The sequence below is a fragment of the Schistocerca serialis genome, chromosome 4 (assembly GCF_023864345.2).
Source record: "Schistocerca serialis cubense isolate TAMUIC-IGC-003099 chromosome 4, iqSchSeri2.2, whole genome shotgun sequence".
Taxonomy (NCBI): Eukaryota; Metazoa; Arthropoda; class Insecta; order Orthoptera; family Acrididae; genus Schistocerca; species Schistocerca serialis.
Window position 1 is genome coordinate 883,955,816 of NC_064641.1, and position 25,333 is coordinate 883,981,148.

The following is a 25,333-nucleotide window of genomic DNA, read 5'->3' on the forward strand; positions in this document are numbered from 1 at the left end:
ATTTAAACAAATAATTCAGCCAACTCTTGTAGTAGAAGAAACGGTTAAAAAGATACAATTTTTTGATGTATTCAGTTAATTTCATGAGTTAAGTTTTAATTGTAATTTCTGTAAATTACACATCAAACAATGTGTAGTTTCAGTGCTTATTATTGTAAGGATATATAAGGGACTGATTTTTTGTCCCGGGCCAGTCAGTCCACAGCCGAGTTTCAGACAAGAAACCTGTGTTGGTTAGAACAACAATAATGCTTCAACTTAACTGTGAAATAAGTTTGTCACAATTAGGCTCTGTGTAAAAACATTGACAGTGTCTGTTCACTTTATTTGAAAGACTGTGAAATGTGTGGTTAGGCTTTTACTGCTCATAGATGTTCAACAGTAAACTATTATAGCAGTATGTGGAAGTTTGCCTGCAACCTATTAATGAGGGTTATCGAAAGTTAAACGATAGTTAACTGGCCAGATTAACTGTGTATATTGGGAGGGGGGAAAGGTGGTGACAGTGAAAGTAAAGAACTGTGAAACGCAAATGTGCACCTGTCGGCCACATCATTTATAGTAGTCAATGCTGAACTTCCAAACCCCATTTTTCAGCAGTGTAGCAATGCAGTACATCGACACTGAGAACAACAAACAAAGAAATAAAGCAGGTGAACATCATGTATGGTGCCCCAGGTGAGGACTTTTTATGTGGGCACAATAAACTAGGACTTGCAAACTCTGACAGTGAACTCGAGCGGTTTACAGTGAATTAAATGAAGTGAGTGCAACAGCCAATCAGTGCTTGGGTTTCCTGGCCACAGTAGGACAGCAGCCAATAGGCGAGTGGGTTCTATGGAAGGAGCCACTGAGTACAGGAGCAGCCAATCAGCATGTCGGTGGACACAGCTGACCAGGATAAACAAGACACCTCGCCGAGAGAATTACAACTTGCAGGAGCTGTGCAGACGACAAATCGAGATGACAACTGCAGCTGTCTAGCAGGAGATGAGTGAATAAGAATAAGTTAATTTCATGACAAAAGCTGTTTTATATTAAGTGATACATAATGATTGGCCTTAACAAACATGACAGTGAGATGGAGGAGAATGGACAACACGAGAGTGATGTCCTTGAAAACAAAGCTGTAGAGGTTAAGTTTTAAATGAACAGAAAAACTTCATGGGGACTGGTTCTGTAGATGATAGTGGGTATAAATCAGTTATGAATGTAACTTCGAGTGATGGGAATGAAAGTCCTATTGTAGATGGAATGATAAAAGTGTCATATGCATTGTATGGTGATGTAAGCAAAATGGACAAAAACAGTACTAAAGTGGATGAGATCGTTAAAGTTAAGGAGGAGGAAACTAGTAATTAAAACCAACAAGGGCAAAAGTTTATGGCAGATGGAAAAGTGGAAGTAATGTTAAAGCAAATTATGAGTAGTTTGAGTAGTATGTGTATGAAAGAAGACATTAGTAGTATGAAACAAGACATTAGTAGGGTGGAAAATGAAAATGAATAGCATTAGAAATGACATGGTTAGCTTAAAGGATGAACTGAAGAAAGAAATGAAAAAGGAGATTAAGGTAGTCAGATCTAATCTTTCAGAATTAAATAAGAAGATTGAGGTGGTAGTTAAAGATTGTGATGAAAAGATAAAGAAAGTAGAGCAGAAGACTAATGAGAAATTAACATTAATGAGCAATAAATGTGTAGAAGAGAGAAATAAACGTTGTGATGACTATAGTATGAGGGTGGAGGCTTCTGAAAAAAAACAGTATAAAGGTGAAGTCAAAGGAAATTTTGTGCTGAAAATAGGGTTAAACTAGAGAACCAAATCGATCAGATTAAAAATGTTTTTGAAACGGAGGTAGAAACCAAGTGTGCAGTAGTGGTAAAGGAAAAACTGCTAAAATTAAATGAAATGTAGATTCAAAATTGACTGAAATGGAGATAAATGTGGAAGAGGTACAACATCTAAAGCACAGAGAAAGTGGTAGTGGATCTGATTCTGACATTAGTTGTAATAATGATGGCAACGTCAAATCCAGTAGTGATGAGGATGGGGTATTTGAATTTATTATCAATAATGATGGCAATGTGATAAGTAAAAAGGAAGTGTGGTACCCTGTAACAACAACAAGTGTACAAGGTATACATGTTAAGTGTTTACTGGGCAGTGGTAGTGATTTGAATGGCACTTCACAGGCATTTTTTGTATCTAGGGTATAGTGGTAATGCATGTTTCTGGAATAAAAATTATTGGTGCTACTGGTAAGCTATCAAAGAGTGTGAAACGAGAAGTACTATTAACTGTAAAATTGGTGGGGCAGTTGTTGGAATGCAATTTCTTGGTGATTCAAAATCTCAGCATTGATGTAATATTTGGGATTAATTTCTTGTGTAAATAGCAAGTAGGGGTTCAACATTCTGTGTTGGATTCATTATGTGACGATAATGCTTACCTCAGCTGTCTGTCTCATTTTTCATGTTTCCTGAGGCAGTCAAACTCTTCTCCTATCCTATCTGTAGTTTACAAGTGAATCAGAAACATTCTGTCTTCGATTTTTATGTAATTTTATACAGTAGGAATATTTTAGAAAAGGTTTCTCCAGTGTTATCTATGTATATATATACTATATTATGTTGTGCTAGTGATAAGTAATGGAATCATAAGAGGATGGAAGAAAATTAATTGGTACCATGGTTAAAGAATTTCCGTCAATAAGGCATGGTAAACTGAAAATGAAGTATTATGTGGAGAATGTCCACATTATCTGAAAACTATAATTAACATCTGAAGTAATCATTGGTGCAGCAGCAGAGGCAATACGCAGTAAAAACCATCTTGAATACTAGATCTTAATATTAACTATGGTATAATAGAAGTGTTTGTGTTCAGAACAATCAGTATATGGAGATAACTATCCATCTGTGTCATGGTACAGCATTTTCTAACATTAAGGAATTCCAACTTCAAACATAGTTACCTGGAGTAATCTATGGAATGTATAAGCAAAATTGGTATATATATCACCCTTCAGGCTATAATCTTAAGCAATTTGATGGAATACAGTGAAATAACATTTTTTCTAAGTGATAATTTCATCTGATCGGTAATGAGTTAAGTTCGCCTTAGCATAAGGCTCTGTTACTGTGGAGTATTTTTCAGTAGAATCAATTTTGTATTGAATAAGCAGAGCAGGTGTTTATTAGTTAATGAAGCAATGATGAAATAATAAAATAGTGAATAATGCTAGGGTCTTAATGGTTAGGGAGCCTGTCTCTGAAATAGGGATTTTTTTTAATTTTTAATTTTTTTAAAATTTTTTTAGAATGCACTCCACTAGTTAATGAGGTAAGAAAGGTAAGTAAAATAATAGACCTGACAGACATGATTGAGTAATGCAAAAGATGACTGTATACAACGAATGTGGTGTAACTATATTTAGCAAATTTGAACTCGGCAATATTGAGTACTGCGTGTATTGTGCAATTCATGACACTGCAGCTGGGAATGAGAGCTTAACAGAAAGAGCAATATTTTAGTGAGGTACAAGTCATAAAATGCTGCACTATCGAATCTATACGTTATCTGAAAACTTCTATTTGTGCTCTGAGGTATTGTGAGCTTAAAGTGGTAATACTGGAACAAAGAACTTTAAGTTTGCTGATTAACTGATAACTGTGGTACTAGACTGATGTGAATATTCTGGCAGGCCAACTATTTGGTAACTTTTGTAATTTTGTGAGGATTTAATCTTGTGGCTGAATGAGGGTAGTGCTCAGAGTTGAATTAAGAAGTGGGGCAATGATTTGGTACAGCTTCCATCCCCTTAATTTTGATTTGAGTAGTAATTAAGTTATGTGATGGTGACACTAATCTTTTTTCATAATGTAACGATTAGTGCTACTGCATACAGTTTAAGACCACCAATGTTTCACAGTTTTCACAGTAATTCTGTCTTGTTTACAAGCCTGTCAATCTCTCAATGTTTCAACAATGCATTGAGTAGTAATGTTTATTTCTTCCATAATTAATATATTGTTTCTTGACTTGCTAGAACTTACCTCAATATTGTCATCATATTCACAAGAAAACAAATCTGAACAACCAGAAACTTCACTCTGAAAAAGACAATGTTTTCATAGTTACAATGCTGAACAACAACATACAATTAGATAATATCGTGAACACTTAAAGACAGTGAATAATAAAACCATGTATATGATTATTACCCTTACAGAATGTCTGCCTGATACATTGGCGTGTAAGAGGTAATCCATAGAGCTACCAAAAAGAAATCTGAACACAAAAGGTTATGCAAAAAATTTGATATGTGGAGCATTTTAAAATTACATCTTACTCTCATGCAGAAACAGTGACATCTGAAGGAAATGTGGCAAATTTTATATATTTCTGTAGCTGACAACATGCAAAAAATTATGGAACTAATGCAGAAATATGTAAGTTGCAATCAAGGAACAAAATGAATGTCACATACAGACTCGCAAGTAAAGTGAATTAGAAACAGCTTTTACACTGGAAAGATAGATGTGCTGTAGCAGCAAATAGAACAGTTTGATATGTCACTTCACAGGGTTCTGATGAAAGGAGCACCCCATCTTTGAGGTTATGCACACATCCCCCCCCCCCCTCCCCACAGTGTGTGTAAGATGAGTATATCAATTTACAAAAATTCATACCACTACCGTCAACTGCACTAGGCAATAATGTATTAATGACACACATGTTCATATCAATTATTGAAATTTGTAACAAGTGGGTATACGGGTCACAGTGCTACAAGTCACTTGGCATCTTAATGATGTACAACAATATCCTGTCAGCAACCATGCCACCCACAACCATCCTACCACTGTTGGATGCAAAGCCACAACCAACACAGGTGCCTCTGCTCATCATGTGCCCACAGCAAAGAGATTAATTTGGGTAGCACACTGAAACGGATACTGGTTGCCTAGGCTGTGGTATCCACCGGTACACACCAATGGGAGGATAAGAATATCTTGAAAACTGCAAGAGGCACTGGATATAGCTTGTCAATAGGACTCCATTCAGTTAATTACTGGAGGTACTCTCATGTATGTAGGGAATGTTCATCTGGGTGATATGGGGCCCCTGATACATCTGCCATCATCTATCACCAACAAACAATAGGACACAAGACCTAAATCTTATTGAGCATGTGTACGACATCATCATATATCAATAAGTGTGCACCTTGGACCTGGTTATACCAATGCCTGCAAGATGTTAGTGGCAGCTGACTGGTTATGAATTATACCCTCCTACACTTTTGGTATGTTTGCTCTGTAGCTGAGTGGTCAGCACAGCTGAGCACCATGCTGAAGAACCTGGGTTTGATTCTCAGTACTGCCTGAGATTTTTCCTTAGTGGGAGGACTGGTACGAGCCCAACTGAGGAGCAAGTCAGTGGTTGCGAAACCCAACAACAACCCAGAGAGTGGTGTGCTGATCACATGCCCTTCTATACTGCATGTAATGATGCCATTGGCAGAGAATGACAAAATGTCATTTGGACCTGACAGGTCCATCCAGGACCAGAATGTGGAACTTTAACTCATCTTTACACCTTTGGTATCTTGTGAAGTCCATGTGATGATGTGTTTCCACCATGGTCAGATCAATATGGACTTATACACTGTAAAATATCCTAAATTTCCCACATATACTTCTAACATCAATTGAAGGGGAATGGTAGGAATGCATATCACTGTCTGATCTCTGTTATCAGAGTAATAAATGAATATTTTGTGATACCAGTTCATTATAGAAACAAGTGCACTAATTTCGATGTTTCATAAGCTTCCTGTTCAGTGTTTATAAGTAGATCAATAACGTCAACCATAATCATTCATATTATACATCACCTGCGAAACAGTGTAAAGACAGGATATATTTTGGGCACTAGAATTACACTAAAAGTAGAAGCTAACATGAGATAAACTTTTGAAGTTTTGAGAATGATGAAGAATATAGTCCACTGATGCAATCACAAGAAAGAAAATCAACAGCAACTTCTAGTCAGATCTTATTCTTTCAGCAACATGTAACTCTCAGAAGCAATGGACAGATGTCACTGTAGTCTCCATGCTTTGACTGCTCAATGAAAACTTCAATAGCATGCAGTTGTAAACCAGAAGTATAACTCAATTTTTATGTTAGTTACTAAAGTCAGGTGACAATTTGTTTTTTTAGTGATTTTGGTGGTTTCACAGAAGAGAAATGTAATATGTATAATAAAATAAAAACACAGAATTTAAGAAAGCCTCATTGTGTTCGTATAGATGGTGCCTCTGACATTTCTTCAGCTTTTGAAGTTGATGAAGATCTCATGGTGACAAACTAAAGTTGGATCCCTCACAAAACTGAAATGTGGTTTTTTATTTATACACCTTCTGTTCATCCTCCTGTGCTTTGTTCTGAGAGTTTACCCTGACACTAAGAGTATGCTATGTATTTTTAATCTGTAAAGATATTTCAGACATACAGACAGTTTCTGAAATGTCTACCTGCCCATCTAACATTTTGTGTAACATTTTGAACACTTATCGCTCACCAGGCTGATATACCTTCAAACAAAACAAAAATGACAAGCTTAATGGCTTTTGCTAAACCTATTATATCATTAAAGAAATAGTTATAAACTACAAAGGTCCCCCCTCCTCTTTTAGTCAATTTACCATATATAATATATATCACAGATAACACTTGCATGAAAACAGAAAACTAGCAAACTTGTTTGTGTTTCAGAAACTGTACCTTAATAACAACATCCCCAGTGCTCGACGCAACACTTTCAGTAGTGGCATTTTCAGTAGTTCTGGTATCACTTTGTGGATGTGGCGTTTCAGTTGACTGGGTACTATTCTGGAAAGAAAGAAAATTATATATTATTTTGTTCAAATGAAATGTGACTTTGTCCACAATCGTAATTCCTGTCCAGCAAACCAACTGATATTGTGATCATATCATAGGTTCAGTTTCCCAAAACAAGATTGATATTAATTACACTTATGATGATATTCACAGTACCATTCTATCACTCTTCAAATCACAACATCCTGGTCATCCCAAACATTCTTACTTAAATACTTAAATCATTTCTTTGACATTATGGGTTATACCTGTAGTCACTGAGTGAACTATTTTATGAGAGAGAGAGAGAGAGAGAGAGAGAGAGAGAGAGAGAGAGAGTGATATTAATCAACAATCAACAGGCTTTCTCATTTCAGTACAGGGCTACTAGGTCACAACTGCAAACTAAGTGCAGCATGCATTTATTTCATTTTCATTTCTGCACCTTTCTCCTTGCCTCATATCTGTTATTATTTTCTCAGTTTTTCATATTTATTAAAGTTCTAGTTTTTATTTCGGCTTTGTATTCTGCATCTTCTTTTTCTTCATTCACTTCTCTCCCACAGTCTCCATAATTTTTCTTTCCTGTATTTATATTACCACCGACATTTTTTTCAAATATATTTGTACTTTCAATAAACCTGTCTGTTGCCTCTGATTAACTGACCTTTCCTTCCTACCACACCAGAGTCCTCAAGGTTTCATATCCTGTCTATTGTCAACAATCACATGTTACATTTATAGCCTGTCTATTACCAGTAATTATGTTTTATTGCTCTCTTATTCTGTTTTGTCGGATTTTCCATGCCCTGTGTCTGAGAATGGGTTTCCTCTTTAATCCCCAAAAAATCTCATCAGGAAAATCCTTTCCAGCATGTGAGGTACATATAGCATCCACCTACTTTATACTAACATTCATATGTAAATAGCTGTAAAATCAGTTTTTCATATCTAAGTATATTGTTACAATAAATCTCAAAATAGTGTAGCTTTGTTGTATAAAAGTTACTGCAGCACCATGACAATGTGCCAAGTGACTATTAACACTGTTATGTTGCAGCCTCACTCCTGAGTTAGTCACCAAATCTAGATGGGTTGCAGTGCTTTGCATTAGTACACAAAATGATATCACTGTTGTGTCACAATGATTATGGCCATTACTCTGGCCACATGTAGAATAGTTAGTTATAGCTCATGGCACATGGTTAAAGGAGTTCATATGAAAAACTTCAACCATAAATAAATGTACACATTTTTGGTAAGGAGTGTTAGACAGTAGTACTAAAGAATACTTCAGCTTGAATTTTTCATCACAACTATCGTCTTTATAACACCCCAATGATGAGCGGAGAGGTGGGGGCCCCTCACAAATACACTACTGCTCATTACAATTAAACTGCCAGGAACGATAGCAAATAATGAAATTTTACCTATTGTGTGTATACAATACAGAGGGAAGGATACATGATTAGGTTTCTAGGTGATATGTAGGTATACAGGGAACAAAATTTAGTACACCAAGTTGCCAACTCTTAACTTGGCTGGGCACTAAGTCAAAGTGAGCTCGTATGACATAACAGTATGTCACTGCATGCGGCTTCAGCTCCAAGCCAGATACCATCAACCGCCGTGCCAGTCTCTCAACAGTCCTTGACCAAATGTTTTCATTGCATGAGAAATCACAAGAACGTGCTGACCAGAGCCTGAGGCCCTCTGTATAATGGGAAATCGTGAAAAAATGGGCCAATTGTTATCTTATTTTATCTCAATGAAAGATCATGGCATGGACACATCGAAGATCAGGCACTTCCACTAGCCTTAACACATCGGGAATGTAGTGCCCACTGTCCAAATTACTGGTCATTCGAATCAGAACCAGAAGTGATCATGTTGCATATTCAATGACACCTCATTCCATCACACCACCTGCGAGACAAACACAATCTGGCAACTTTCATTCTTCTTGGAGTCCCCACACATTGAATATGTCCACTGTGAGGCTAAATACAGAACTGGGACTCATCTGAAAAGACAATGTGGTACCATTCCTGTGTTATGTGTTGTTATTGGATGCACCAGTTTTGACACACCTCTCTCTGCTGCAACAATAGTCACTGTGCTGGCATCTCATGGTATTCAGACATCATTACACTGTTCATCTCAATACCTATCTTCATGTAAACAGACCCATTTCCTGATTCATGCTACATGACGTAGCTGTATGGCCAAGTGTGTGTGTGTGTGTGTGTGTGTGTGTGTGTGTGTGTCATTTAGATCATGCATGGCACTGAGAATGGGACTCCTGGACCGACTGATTCCAAGTTTGGGTTACAAATTAATTGATAATTGCAGAAAGACCACGAGTCAACTTTTTTACAAAAATGAGTTATATATTGGAACTGGGTGACACAGTATAGCCAGATTAATAAAGACAAGAAAGGAAGTAGTCAACTGTCAAGTGACATCACTAATGGAGATCTAAATCTTCACTCCATGCAGAAAGGTCATGAGTAACTGACCCATGTCCTTTTTGCAGTGACTATAATGAAGTGTATTTAGCTGAAAGCAAAAGACATTGGTGGTGGAACTGGGTGACACAGTATAGCCAGATTAATAAAGACAAGAAAGGAAGTAGTCAACTGTCAAGTGACATCACTAATGGAGATCTAAATCTTCACTCCGTGCAGAAAGGTCATGAGTAACTGACCCATGTCCTTTTTGCAGTGACTATAATGAAGTGTATTTAGCTGAAAGCAAAAGACATTGGTGGCCCTTTGCTGCTTTCATGTGTACTTTTTCTTGTTAAGGTTGACAAATTGTGACAATGCAATTAGTTGTTCACCACAGAAGGTCCAACAAATTTCACAGTAAAATTAGTAAAGTTTCTTAACACGGTAAAAAGGGAAATAATGTCTGTGGGCTGAAGTTTGACTACACGTGAAAGTTATTATTTACCAACTACTCCTGTTCAGGATATCTTTTATTTGAAAAAAAGCTATAGCTCAATGATTTTGACACACATAATATGAAAAATAAAGACTCACGGTCTTATGGATACCATGAATGCACAGTCAAGAAATGTGGAAATGAAGTTTGCTTATTTCTGTACCATCATATCCAGAAAAATATCCCAAAAGATGTGAATTAGCTTCACCTGTTCTCCAACAGGTGTGCCAGTTTGAATAAGAACAACACAATGATTCACTTTTGTTTAACATTCGTATCAGATGGAAGATTTAAGAAGATGAAAGAATACTTCCCTGTACAGGAACCAACGATAGTCTGAGAGTCATCATCACAGGACCTACACATTTTAAGAGTGTGACATAATGATCAAAGAGCTATCAGCGGAACCTGTTGATGGCATCTTTATAGAAGCATTTACAAATTGGTGGTTTGTCTATTTTTAAAAAATCTTGTCTCTTTGAATCAAATATGGGAAAATTTTCAACGGAACATAAAATTTCTTTTTCCTCTTCTAAATGGGTGAGTTTTGAGTATTATACACATTATCCTGGACAAGGGAAAACTGAGCTGTTCATTCATGGTGCTCCCACAAAAACATTTCAGCTCCTTTACAGTTTCAATAAGGATCCTATACTTCCCAATGAGTTAGCACATCCCGAAAAACAGGTGCCCATCATTGTCAAAAAAATATGAGACATACTGACAGTGAAAAGGTATAGCCACCAAAGTATATGGAATTTTATGAGCAATTGCAAGAATAGCCAACAGTACAGGAACGAACTATGATGATATGAATGAAAATGCAAGAATAGCTGACAGCATAGGAACAAACTATGATGATGTGAATGAAATAGTAATAGTCTCATTTGAGTTTGCAGTTCACCATATTGATTGAATTTTAATAAAATCAACATGCATGTCCAAGTATAGGTTTCATTTAAGGTAATAAATAGTTGTTAACTGCAAAAAGTTATGAGTCAGAAATTTTTAAAATTTTAATTTTATGATAAACTATATATAACAAAACAAAAATACACAATGCTAAGCAGTCCTTAAAGACTCAAAAACCAATGACATTGTAACAGTAATAAATACACAGATGGTTTACGCTGTAGGAAGTTTGTGCATTCTCCTGCAAAACTTTACTTTTGGGACTCATGAACTTTTTGAGATGACCAATCCAATTGAAGGATCCCGACCAAAGCGAGTAGCAATATTGCAGAACAATAAACCTCAGTCTCTTGGGGTGCGATCCTCAGGCTATCTAATTTTGAAACATGCTGGTAGATATTTCTCCTTCTTAAGGCATAACACTATTTTTAATCAAGCTATACTCAAATATAACTCCTGAATAAAAACCTCAGTGTGTGATCTTTCCCTGGTAGACATTTCTCCTTCTTAAGGCATAACACTTTTTTGACACAAACTGTATTTAAATGTAACTTCTGATTGAGAGAGCCTAAATACAGGATTTAGATAGCATAATTCCTTACCAGTTTATTTGGTTGTGGTGAAATTAGCATATCCAGCTCTGTAGCACACTTTTTGTACATTTAACTTCTGTTGCTGATCATCTTCACGATGCTGTAATTTTAAAGGACATCTGTGTAGATAGTGGAACAGTTAGTTCTGTGCCATATTGAGTTTCTGTCATTGTCTCTTAGATCAATATTATTTTTAATTGAGTACAACAAAGTAATACTGTGATAAGAAGAGGCAAAAGTAAATAATTAGCCTTTATTCCATAGTTTAAACTCCATTGGTATTCAGCATGTGTGTTGCACATATTTCCTCCCCCCGTGTCAACCTCTTCCTCCCAGGTCTCTCTGTGCACCTCGTCCTCCTACCCCCACTGCATCTGTCCTCTCCACTCTCTCTGACTCTTCATTTCCTCCTCTCTTTGTCCATCCCCTCTACCTACTCTCTCTGGCTCCCTCTGCCCATACCCACCTCTCCCCCCCCCCCCCCCCCCCACGCCACTAACTGTCCATCTCTACCTGCCCCTCTCTAAGTGTGCACATCTCCACTGCCCCCTCTCACTGTCCATTTCCTCCTCTCCCCCATCTCTCTTGTTCAACTCCTCCTCTTCCCCTCTCTCTCTGCCAAACACCTCCTGCCCCCTCCCCCTTCTCTCTCTCTGCCCATCTCCCTTTGTCCCATCTCTCTTTCCATCACCTCCTGCACCTCTCTCTGTCCATCCCATCCTCTATCCACCTCAATCTTCCCCCACCTGTGTCCATTATACAGCTGGCCGATACTACCCCACTACGCCTGTCATGCATAGGAGCCTACACATCAGGGGCTTAAAAACGAACCCACGCATAGGCTGCCATGCAAAGCAGATAGATAAAGCAGGCCGATACTACTCAACGCAACATGCCTTTTGTGCAGGGCAGCCTATATGTTGGAGGCGGGAAAATTGTTCCTTGCTCCTGACTGTAGGCTGCCTTACAAAACAGGCTGAAAGGCACAGTGATAATATTCCCACACAATGCACCTGTTGTGCAGGGTAACATATATGGCAGGGGCCGTCAAAAACAAAACATAATGCTTCTTTCCATATCTGTGCTCCTACTGGGGCTAGGATGTTATAAGATCCATAGTGCTGATACTCAAGAAGTTTGCTGTTTACATAGCAAATTTGGTTGGAATTGATTCAGAAATTTAGGAGGAAATGCTAGACACACACACACACACACATACATACATACATACATACAGCTCTCTTATCTACCCATCACCTCCTTGTCTTCCTATATGTCCATCTCATTCCCCACACTATCTCTTCCTGTCACTCTCCTCCTTTCCTCCCTCTCTGCCTGTAAATCTCTTCCTACTGCCTCTCTTCCTAGTCATCTGCTCCCACCCTCCCATCTCCCCCTAACCTTTCCCTCCCCCCCCCACCCTGCCCCCCTCACTCAATCTCCTCTATTCATTTCAACCTTTTGCCATGCATGCTCATCTGCATGAACTGTCCCTGCAAAAAGAGGTCAATAAAGCAGGCTGGTACTACTCCCACAACACGTCTCGTGTTGCACACCCTATATGCCAAGGGCTCGCCACCCGTGATGAGTAGGTTACCTTGAAAAGCAGGCCAACACGACTCCAACACAACACACTTGATCCAATGAGCAGTCTACACATCAGGAACTGGAGAACCCTTTCTTCCCCTTGATGTGTAGGCTGCACTGCAATGTAGGTTGATAATGCAGGTTATTATTATTCCCTCACAACACATCTGTTGTGCAGTGCAAGTCAGTATGGCAGGAGCTTAAAAACACATGTCTGCATCTCCATAAGTATTGGTGTTAGAGCATTAGAAACCTCACTAAGTTGGTCCTCTTGGTGCAAAAAGTTCGTGTGTCAAATCTGACCCACTTCGTCCATGGGCATGGGTGGAGTTCCCACACATACTTACATATTCTCAGCTACATTCATTAAGAGAAGCTCTTACCAACACATGCATAAGCTTAATACATATACTAGCCTATTTCTGGCAGTTTTATGTGTGTACACATTCAACAGATCAATTGCACCTTCACCGGCTTCTCCTTCTCGGTCCATACCAACCTCCGCCCCCCCTCCCTACCCCCCCCCCCTCCAACACATAGTCCATCCCCTCCTTGTCTCCCTCCTGCTGCCTGTCCCTCTCCTCCCACTCCTACCCTACCTATTTGTCCATCACCTCTTGACTCTTCTCCCTACCCATCCCCTCCCCTCATTGCTCTCTCCCTATCCTTTTCCGCCTCCCTATCTCTGTGCCTCCTTCCTATCACCTCTCTTTGTCCATCCCCTCTCACTGTCCATTGCCTCCTCCTCCCATTCATCCCATCCATCCCCTCTTGCCACATTCACTCTCTGTCCGTCCTCTCCATCCATCTCAACAATATCCCAGCCATGCCCATCTGAAGGTGTAGCCCCTGAAAAACACGTCGATAAAGTAGGCCTGTATAAATCGAACACTACAGGCCAGTCACACAGGGCAGCCTACATGCTGGGGACAAAAAAAAACTGTTTTTGTTAAAAATGAAACTCCTCCAGTTGTACTTAAGATTTTATATTTATTTGGCTACTAGTTTTGACGTTGCATCTACGCCATCTTCAGGCCCGTACAATTTGATGAAACCAATTGTGTGGGGCTCAGTTCTAGAAATCCGCAGTGAGACCAACATGTGCTCCACATGGATGGCAGGCTGGCAGTTATACGTGACCCCTGATACATCTAGATATGCCTTTGACAGGTGACACATATGTAAGCATCCTGTCTGATCACCTGCATCCATTCATGTCCATTGTGCATTCTGATAGACTTGGGCAATTCTGGCAGCGCAATGGGATACCCCACACATCCAGAATTGCTACAGAGTTGCTCCAGAAACACTCTTCTGAGTTAAAACACTTCCACTGGCCACCAAACCCCTGAGACATGAACATTATTAAGCACTTTCAACATTCTGGAGGGCCCTACACGATATTAGGCAGGTGTACCGGCTTCTCTAGCTCTTCAGTGTATATGTGGCATGTAGCAGAGTGATATCACTCACCAGTTTATACATCATGGCACCTGGGAACAGTACGTCTAATATTGAATGTAACCTTACATGCTGTATGTTGTGTCTGCATTTCATATCTATATCAATTTCTGACAACTACTGGTGGATTGTGGAGTTTGAGTTTGGGACACAAGGATAGTTGGAGTGGAGTACCATCACACAAGTGCAGTTGTGGCACTTGGGGGGGGGGGGCGAGGGGGGGCAGAGGAGAAGAGGAGATGGGCAGAGAGGGAGGAAAATACACACACACACACACACACACACACAGATTGTATTGCCAGGTATGTAGCGCACGGCCTTGCCGCATTGATAACACCAGTTCCCGTCAGATCACCGAAGTAGCACTGGGATGAGTGACCATCCAGTCTGCCGACCGCTGTTGGCCAGCGGGCTACACTGAGTCCTTGTGAGGCAAAATGAGGAGCTACTTGTTTGAGAAGTAGCAGCTCTGGTCTCGGAAACTGACATACGGCCAGGAGAACGGTGTGCTGACCACATGCCCCTCCATATCCGCATCTAGTGATGCCTGTGGGATGAGGATGACATGGTGGCCGGTCGGTACCATTTGGCCTTCCATGGCCTGTTTGGATGGAGTTTAGTTTTTTATGTATGTCTGGCATCTCCTTTCATACCCCTCTATTGATTTCAACCTAATGTGGCACACAAACAACACACTGCATGAAGGTTTTAACCTACTTCCCATAGGAATGGAGATATGGCCAGAAACAATTTTTCAGCTGCTGATGTGTATGCTGCCCCGCATGAGAGGTGTGTTGTGTGGGAGTTTAATCAGCATGATTTATAGACCTGTTTTGCAGGGCAGTCTACATATCAAGGTCAACGAATGGTTTTTTGATCTTCATACATCGATATTTAAATTGGATTAAGGTGGGACACAGCTGGTATAATTTTTGTTAAAAATGAAACCCCTCCAGCTGTACTTAAATTTTATATTTATTTGGCTACTAGTTTCGACGCTGCATCTACGCCATCTTCAGGCCCGTACACTTTGGTGAAATCAATTGTGTGTGGCTCAGTACTAGAAATCTGCAGTGAGACCAACACGTGCTCCACATGAATGGCAGGCTGGGGGAGGAGGTAATAGCGCATTGCCTACTCTTTTTTCCATAGGGGCTTGACATGTAGGTTGCTCTGGAGAGCAGGTCAATACTATTTCCACAAAACATACCTGTCATGAGGGTAGCCCATATGGCAGGGGGTTAAATACACCACATTTGTATCTACACACATATTATAGCTACAGCATTATAAGCCCTCCCTATGTTGGTCCTCTAAGGCTGTGTGTCTGGGAGGAGTTCCCAGACATACACACACACACACACACACACACACACACACACATACGTATTCTCAACTTTATATATATTAAGAAGACAGGTGTAGATGTGGAAGAGTAGGTTAGTTCATCTGCATTTGGTTGCCTCAAAGGTAATTTACCCAACACTGACTTTTGTGAAAACAAACAGCTCAGTAATACATGCTTTCATGGGGCAAACCAGAATGGCTACTTTTAAGGAACATATGATATGTCTTGAGTAAAATATTTGCAGCATTATAATAAAGAAAGAAACAACACACTAAATATATTTTTTTATCAATTATGTATAGGTAAAAATTCAAAATATACATTTAAACTACCTACCAAAGGATTATTGTTGTGAGATTGCTGGGAAAGAAAATTTTGTAACACTTGAAGAGTGCCCTGGCGCAGTGGTTCTGAATTGACTTGTTTCAAATTTTCAAACAGCTGTAAGAGGAAATGTTGTTGGTTCTCATTTGCAGCAACTAGTGCAGTAAATTCAGAGTATAAAACTTCACCAAGTGACTGCTCCATTGATGACTTCCTAAAAGTAAAGAAAAGAATATTGTACAACACAGAATGGAATAATAATTGACAATAGGTAACTTCTTCTCAAAGACTCTGAGGATTTAAATTAGCACATATGTCTTTCTCTCATTGCAAAATATGTGCAATTAAGCCATACAGGAGCCCAAACATAACTTCAGCTACTACCAGTGTGTTCAAGAAGTGAAATTGTGGGTAAAGTTGGCAATACAACCAAAACCGCCCATTGCAATCACTAGTCTTTATGTCTGGGGCTACATTTTGTTGCTTCACTGTGCACTATAGCAGTAATGCAGTGGTAGCTCCTGTGGTTATGGAGGTATGAGTGTTTGATGTGGTCCCATCACACCATGGTGTTCATTGTGACACCATCTATCTCTTTAGCATCAATGTGCAGTGTATATCTAAAGATACCCTACAACTTCAATGTGTTATAGTGTCCAAACTAATTAAAATATTCACATCATGTTTGGCTTACATGACAGAAACATTCACAATGTTTTGTTTGTGAGTGTTCCAGGTTGATGTGAGTAAAGCATAATAACAACAGTTCAAGAAATGGCTCACTGTTTGAAATGGTTTATTCAGACCAAATCGGACATGCAGGTTCAAAGGAACTTCCAAACCCGGTATAGGAAGCACCGATCCTCATGAACGCCAATACACTGCTGGTACAGGCATTTTATGCAGACAGAAAGCATTGATGTGATGTATAATATTGGATGACCTGGAACAAGTTAAGCCAACACAGTACAGATATGGTTGGCTCTTCAACGTTCACTGCAGGAGGCTGTTTAAAAGGTATCGCAATTGCTACAAATCCCTAGAGTGGCCATGCACAGAGTTCTTCAGATACGGTTACAGATGGATCCATCCTGAGTAATAGCCGGAAGCACTGAAACCAGGCAACAAGCCACAACAGATGCAATTCACTGTGGATGTTTTTCACCATTTAGAGAAGGATGGGAATTTTATAACAACATAACTGTTGTGACTCGCCAATCATTCAAAGCGCCGCCGCGCAATTACGCGCGTCCCCTACGTGCGGCACTGTCTGCCAGCCATGCAGCAGCTGTGCCACCTAAGGGGCCAGCCGAGCAGCGGCCGCTAGACTGGGACTCAGTGCTCATTCGAATGCCAACATGTACACATGTCTTGCTTGTCAACTTACTCTGTGACTTATATGTGTTGTGTCGATCTGAAATATATTTGTTAAACTTGACGTTATAGCAATTGGCGACAAGGTAGTGGATTTTTCCTTTTCACCGTTGACCTATAGGGTTCCAGGGCTACTGTTGAGCAACTATTGCAAAATCTCCTTGAACAGCAAACGCTTCTAACAGCGGCGATTCGTGATTTCGTCGCGGCGTCAAATGCGGGGCGTTTCTCGTCGTTGGCTGTACCTCCTTTTCCTCCTTACGACGAGACGGCGGAAGACTGGTCTGATTATGAAAAACGTCTTCAATAGCACTTCTTGGCATTTCATGTCACGGACGAACAACCATGTAAGTCTCTGTTCCTTTCCTGGATTTCACCTCAAATGTATCGGTTGTTGTCGCAATTGGCTCCTTTGAAGGATCCTGCATCTTTGTCCTTTGCTGAAATGTGCTCATTTCTGTCTGTCTATTTTCAAAAGCAAACGCATGTGGTAGCCTCTCGTGTTGCCTTTTATCGTTGTCAAAAACAGCCACATCAATCCTATCGCGCTTGGGCTGCTGAACTTCACGGCCTGTCGAAAGTGTCAATTTGTTACTGACGTTCACAAAGAATCCTATGCCGATTCCATGGTACGGGATGCTATTATCCAGTCGGCGCCCGACAAAGAAGTTCGGCAATGTGCCCTTCAGTTGGCGAATCCGACTCTAGATGAAGTTCTCTCCATTGCGCAGTCTTTTGAAATTTCTCGCGCTGCTCGTGTGCAAATACTGTAGAGGCGGGGGATGATGTTGAGGAAATACAACCTCTGTGTGCTGTTGACGACGCGTGCGGCGCGTCCCCGCCGGCCGACGTGGCCGCAGTGCGCTCCCACGCGCAGCCTCGGCCTAGCCGTAAATAACCCGCTAAGAAACTGCAGCAAAACCCCCGACAACTACCTTCATGTCCGCGGTGTTTTACGAAACATTCACGCTAGGATTGTCCCCAACGTTGGGCTGTGTGTCACAATTGCAAAAAGAAAGGTCATGTGTCTTCCGGTTGCAAATCCGACCGCATACATGATGTTCATGAACATGATGCTGATTCTGATTCTGTGTTGTCTGTCAATTGCACTTCTTCCCTTTCAGGGAAGTTATTCCTCACTGTCCAAATCCTTGGTCGAGATGTTCTCATGCAAGTGGATACCGGTTCTGCTGCCACTATAATTAATTCTCAGATGTATCTTCAGTTGGGTTCTCCACTCCTGTCACCTGTTACTCAGCAATTACGGACGTACAATAAACAGAAGATTTCTCTCTTGGGACAGGTTAATGCTGAGGCATCTTACAAATCCATTGTTCGCACTTTTCCCATATTTGTGGTCGACCGGAGCAACGCAGAAAATCTTTTTGGTTTCGATGCCTTTTGCGTTTTTGGGTTCTCCATAGATTACTCTGTCAATATTGTCTCTGATGCTATTCCTTATGCTCAACTGGATTCCTCGTCAACGACATTTTCGTCCCTTTTTTCTCCTGGGTTAGGCCGTGCAAACGACTTTGAAGCTCATATCACACTCAAACCCACTGCGCGGCCTAAGTTTTTTCAGGCCTGGCCCATTCCTGTGGCCCGTCGTGATCGGGTAAAACGGGAGTTGGATCGTCTCACTACTTCCGGGGTCTTGCTTCCTGTCACTTCCAGTGAGTGGTCCTCTCCTGTTGTTGTCGTTGCTAAGCCCAATGGTGATACTCGTCTCTGTGGTGATTTCAAAGCCACTGTAAATGCTCAATGCCTCATCGACACTTACCCTATGCCCCGTCCTGAAGAACTGTTCACTAAACTTGCTGGAGGCCAGTATTTTTCTAAACTTGACCTGTCAGAAGCTTATCATCAACTTCCTCTCAACGCTGCTTCCCGGCAGTTTCTGATCCTTAACACGCCTTTCGGCCTCTATCAATACCAACGCTTGCCATTCGGGGTTGCTATCACCCCTGCTCTCTTTCAGGGTTCTTGGAACAATTATTGCTCCCTGTCCCTGGGTGTATCAATTACATGGACGACATTGTTGTCACTGGCTCCACCACTGAAGAACATCTTCAAAATCTCCGCACACTTTTTCATGTCTTACAGACTGCCGGTCTTAAGTGTAATCTTCAGAAATCACAATTTTTTCCGGCATCTATCACGTACTTGGGGTTTCAACTCTCTCGGGATGGTATTCGTCTGCTTCAGCAAACTGTCGCTGCGATCGATGCCCTTCCTCACCCTACATCTGTTAAGGAACTGCAGGCCTTCTTGTGGAAAATAGCATACTATCACAAGTTTTTACCGTCTGCGGCTTCGGTGGCTCAGCCATTGCATCGCCTGTTGCATAAAAACGTGCCTTTTCACTGGTCCGTGTCATGCGAAGCGGCTTTCCAGAAATTGAAGACTATGCTGAAACAGGCCCCGTGCCTGGCCACTTATCGACCTGGCCAACATCTTGTTCTTGCCACAAACGCCTCTCAATATCGGTTCAGTGCAGTCCTTGCGCACCGTTTTTTTGACGGTTCGGAACAACCCATTGCTTATGCCTCCAAAACACTCACGGATGGCCAACAAAAGTATTCTCAAATTTAAAAAGAAGCTTTGACCATTATTTATGCTCTTTATAAGTTTGGTGTTTTTCTCTATGGCTCAAAATTTTATCTTGTTACGGATCACAAACCACTTGTTTCCTTGTTTCATCCATCAATGTCACTTCCCGACAAGGCTCCACACCGCCTCCGGCGTTGGGCTCTTTACTTGTCTCGTTTCAATTATGAGATTCACTTCCGGCCAACGGCTCAACATGCAAATGCTGATGCTCTGTCTCGCCTTCCCATGGGTCCTGATCAGGCATTCGATAGGGACGAACTTTTGTTTTTCCACCTGCATGTTGCCGAGCAGCGGGTTGTGGACGGGTTCCCCATCACTGGGGACAGGCTGGCGGCTGCTACGGGTTCTGACCCTACCCTCTACCGGGTTTTACGCTGTATTCAGAAGGGTTGGCCAGATCGCCCGTCCGCTAAGACTTCTGATCTGTTGTGGAACTACTACGCTTTGCGCTACCACCTCATGGCTAGGAATGGTGTTATCCTCCTCTCCACTGACAATGCTTCACCGCATGTTGTGGTACCTGCGTCTTTGCGTGCTTCGGTCTTGCGCCTCCTTCACCGAGGGCACTGGGGTGTGTCGCGCACAAAATCTCTGGCGTGTCGTCATGTGTACTGGCCTGGCATGGACTCTGAAATAGCACACACGGTCGCTGCCTGCGGCCCTTGTGCGTCATAGGCCGCTGCCCCGAAGTCATCTTTGTCTCTGTGGCCTTCGTCTGAGAAGCCCTGGGAGAGCATTCATGCTGACTTTGCGGGACCCTTTTTAGGTACTTATTGGCTCCTCATAATTGACGCCTACTCTAGCTTTCCTTTCATTGTCCGTTGCACGTCGCCTACCACCGCGGCAACCACCAGTGCTCTCGCCCGCATTTTTTCTTTGGAAGGCTTCCTCTCTACTCTTGTTACTGATAATGGTCCGCAATTTGCCTCTTCCGAATTTGCGGATTTTTGTGCTCGTCACGGCATTATGCATGTCACGGCCCCGCTGTTCCATCCACAATCCAACGGTGAGGCTGAATGACTGGTCCGTACATTTAAGGCTCAGATGCGGAAACTTCTGACTTCTTCTACTGCTGATGATGCACTTCTCCAGTTTCTGGCATCTTACCGTTTCACCCCCATGGGCGACCACAGCCTGGCTGAGCTCTTACATGGCCGACAGCCCCGCACACTACTTCATCTTCTGTGGCCTTCCACTTCCCGGCCGCGGGTGCCTTCCTTTGGTCGGCTCACCGCCGACGACCTCGTCTGGATACGGGGATCTGGCAGCTGGCCAAAATGGAGCCCGGGCCACATCTTAAGACACCGTGGCAGACACCTGTATGAAATCCGGACGGACACGGGTGTTGCAGTGCGTCATTCGGACCAGCTTCGGCCTCGTGTGCCGGCAACGCCTGTTCCGAATGCCGCTACACCACTTTTGGCCCTACCTGACGCACGGGATCTTGGTATCTCTCAATACTCACAACGCAGCCCTCTCACCGTCATCGCGATGCCGGTGGAAGAACGGACGCCACCAGAAGACGTGCCCATGCAGGAACCAGATGACCATCCTCTGTCAGAACAAATCTACTCGCCTCCTCCTGCAACAGACGCCGACACATAGCCCATGTCTACTGTTATATCAACTGGACTTGCCGCAATGGGCAGATTGGCGCAGGGGGCCCGAGCAGATTCAACCCCTACGTCTCCTGTCATCTCGACCCGTTATCATCGGGGACACTTCCGTCCGTACGGGAAGCCTCCTCCTCGAGACTTTATGGCGAGTCAAACAACGCCTATGGATTTTAGCCATCTCCAGGACACCTCCATCAAGACCAGGGCAACAATTTCAAAGGGGGGAAAAGTGTTGTTACTCACCGATCATTCAAAGCGCCGCTGCGCAATTACGCGCATCCTCTATGTGCGGCGCTGTCTGCCAGCCATGCAGCAGCTGCGTCACCTAAGCGGCCAGCCGAGCAGTGGCCGCTAGACTGGGACTCAGTGCTCATTCAAATGCTAATGTGTACACATGTCTTATATGTGTTGTGTCATTCTGAAATATATTTGTTAAACTTGATGTTATAGCAATAACATTTTCCGGTGAGAAAATGTTCCACATCTGTGGTAAAGTAAACAAACACAATGCCACTGCCAAAATGGATGTAGATATGTTGCACTGAGTACGGATAGAACTCGAATACAGACTGGATCAATGCTGAACGTGCCACCAAAGGCATTCATGTTGAGATTGAAGAAATGGCATAAAAACTTTTTAGGATAGTGTCTCATGTAAGCCAAGCATGGTATAAATATCTTAATTAGTTTGGATGCTGTAAAACATTAATGTTGAACAATACCTTTTGAGATACCCTGTATTTTTTAAGAGAAAAAATTTGAGATTGCTGTCTAATGTTCATATGTTCAAGAATACAGCTTGGAAATGGCTCATACCACACTGATTCATACTCTTATAAAACTGCCTTCAATTGATAAGCCGTGCAGTGCAGTAAAGACAGAGGAACAATTCGTGAAAAAACTGTATCTGCTTATAGAGAGGAACTACGTAAACAAAGAATAGTTGTGTGGGTGAACAACTCTAGCATCAAAAATTGGCATAGTTCAACAAACACATCAGTGAATACGGAGTACAATACAAGTGAGGAAAAAACTTTTTAGTCCATTAATACAATGATAAAGCAAGATGAAAGCATAAACTTTCCAACAAAATTCCTACATTTGCTCTATGTAACTGGCATGCCCTTACCAAAAAATATTTTAAATAACTTCACAAAAGTGAAAATATTAAACAGAGAAGAAAGAGACAAGTCAGTATTCATACCACAAATTCTACTCATTTCAATTAACTTAGCATTCCGAGCTTTACAAGGCTTCAGTTTTTGGTAAGACAAGTGTGCAATATGGCTATAAATAAATCTCACGGGCAAACATTCAATTGTTGTGGAGTGAATTAAAAAAAAAAAATTCATGTTTCTCACATGGACAAGTATACACAGTGCAACAAACACTAATTAAAGCAACTTTTAAACGCACTACAAGATAGCCATCTACAAGACTGAGGCACTAACACTCTGGGCCTCCATTACCAGCCTGCTGAATCCCCTTCTTTCCTTATCACAATCAAACATAAATGGTCTACTGACTGATTACTTTCACCAGTGTGGACTTAAGGGGTTGATTTGTCATGATCATCATAGAAGCAGACAATCAAATTCATACTGAGAGATCAAACAATACTGTCTGGTGTGGTGAAGCAATATGCAGGTAAACTTGCAGGAATACAAACTTACTTTTATTGCTGACATTTGTTTTATGGGCATAAGGCCATGGACCAAGAGATAATTCTTTGTCTAACATTTTTGTCTTCCAATGCTAGAGACATTATCAGAGGCTTTAACAACTCAGAAATCAATTAGTCTGAAATAAGCTTTGCAAAGCAAATTGTTTACAAGTATCCATGCAACAGTTGGATTTTACATCATCGGACTACTACCTAGGAAAGTGAAGTGATATTGACGAATGTTATAGAGCTTGTAGAAAGAAAGAGTTGGTGCTGTTTGTTTTATTTGCCACTAACGCCCAGAACTTATCTAATTTCAATCATTCTTCTTTTCTGTTAAAACTGTTTTTGTGCTTTTAAATTTCTACAGCCTCTCTGTACACCCTAGCACAGTAATTATTAGATCTTAATAAAACCACAGAGTCAGAAAAATAAATTTGGTGGTTCCCTGGTGCCACAGCACAATCTGCTACTGTGGACTTATCCATATTGCCCAGGTGACAATTTCTCCTGTGTTCCTTAAGATGCATGTTCATGCTTCTTTTTGCAGTTCCTATGTACACATGACTGCACATGCAAGTGATTTTATAAACTCCTGCTGTGGCAAGCCATGGGCAAAGATCTTTTGATGTATTCAAATATTCGTGCACCTACTGTTAGTTTAAACACTGTATCAATTCTGTGTTTTCTGAGTGACAGTTTTTACCAGTGGAAGGAAAACACTCCCTTTAGTTGGCTCTTTTTTGTTAAAAGCTCTAGATCTTTTAGGGGTAGTGCCCTATTTATCCCTCTGTCGGCACAGCTACTTCTTCTGAAGGCAGTTCTTAAATGATCAAGCTTGTCCTCCAAGTACAGAATCTTTTAGCCATGTCCACCATTGTTTTGATAACTCTTCTTTTCTGCTTGGGATGGTGACTGGAAGTTCTAGGAATGTTTCTATCCATGTGAATGGGCTTCCTGTAGACCTTATACCCTAAAGCTTCATCAACTTTCCAAAGTAGCTGTACACTAAAAAATGATAATTGACCTCCTTTCGCTTTTTCCATAGTGAACTTCATATTAGAATTGATATTATTCAGAAAATTTAGAAATTCTCCGAGTTCTTTTTCTCCATGAGGTCATATAACAAAAGTATCATTCATCGACCAAACCCACCATGAGGGTTTCTTCTTCACCATCTGATGGGCTGCTTCTTCACATTTTTCCATATAATAATTCATTACAACTACACTGAATGGGTTATCCATAGCCTCACCATCAGTCAGTTCACGGAATTTGTCCTCTCACTGAAAGTAAGTTGATGTTAGACAATGTTCAAAGAAATCTAATATATCCTTTGCGAAAATACTTTCCAACTGTTACACGGCCTTGTTAGGAGGAATCATAATACACAGAGATACAACATAGGAACTGATCATAACATCACTTGGATTCAACCTGAAAGACTTTTATTTTTTGAGAAAAGGCTAGAATATTTAACATAAGTGTCAGTTTGCCAACAAATGGCTATAGGAGAGTGGTTAAGTGTTTCAAAATCCCATAGGTTGCACAATTAGTAGCACTAACAATTGGTCTTAATGGAATACCGTATTTGTATATTTTTGGTGAACTTTGTGATAGTGCTCCTGATTTTATGAGATTCTTCTTGTCAATGGGAGAAACTGAAGAGTCCTTTATAAGCTTATTAGTTCTCCTAAGAACTGAAATTGTGGAATTTCCTTTAAGTTCTCTGTACCGTCATGGTTTACTGCAGTCGTCTTAATTTTTCCTTACCACAGCAGCATCACCTTTATCTGCCAGAAGAATTAGAATATCTTTATCAGAATTTAAACCTCAGCAAGCTTTCATCTCATTTTTCCTTAGGTTCCTGTAAGGTAGTTTGCTCCTAAGCAATATCCTACCTAATTCTATGCATAATTCATCTGCAGTTGCTTTAGGCAAAATATGGATTTCAATTTCAATATTAACAACAGTGTCTTCCATTAGTATTCTATGGAGTGCAGCCACAT

The 25,333-nt window shown here is 41.0% G+C and overlaps 1 protein-coding gene across 5 annotated transcripts in view; it reads right to left on the bottom strand.

Annotated features, from left to right (window-relative positions):
* Positions 1-25,333, bottom strand: part of LOC126473542 (pericentriolar material 1 protein-like) — a 390,146-nt gene that overhangs the window by 156,541 nt on the left and 208,272 nt on the right. For all 5 annotated transcript variants that reach the window (XM_050100664.1, XM_050100665.1, XM_050100666.1 and 2 more), the window contains 3 exons: positions 16,074-16,275; positions 6,795-6,902; positions 4,059-4,115 (listed from right to left, as the gene is read on the bottom strand). In XM_050100664.1, the coding sequence (XP_049956621.1) occupies positions 4,059-4,115; positions 6,795-6,902; positions 16,074-16,275 (367 nt within the window). The remainder of the gene's footprint in view (positions 1-4,058; positions 4,116-6,794; positions 6,903-16,073; positions 16,276-25,333) is intronic.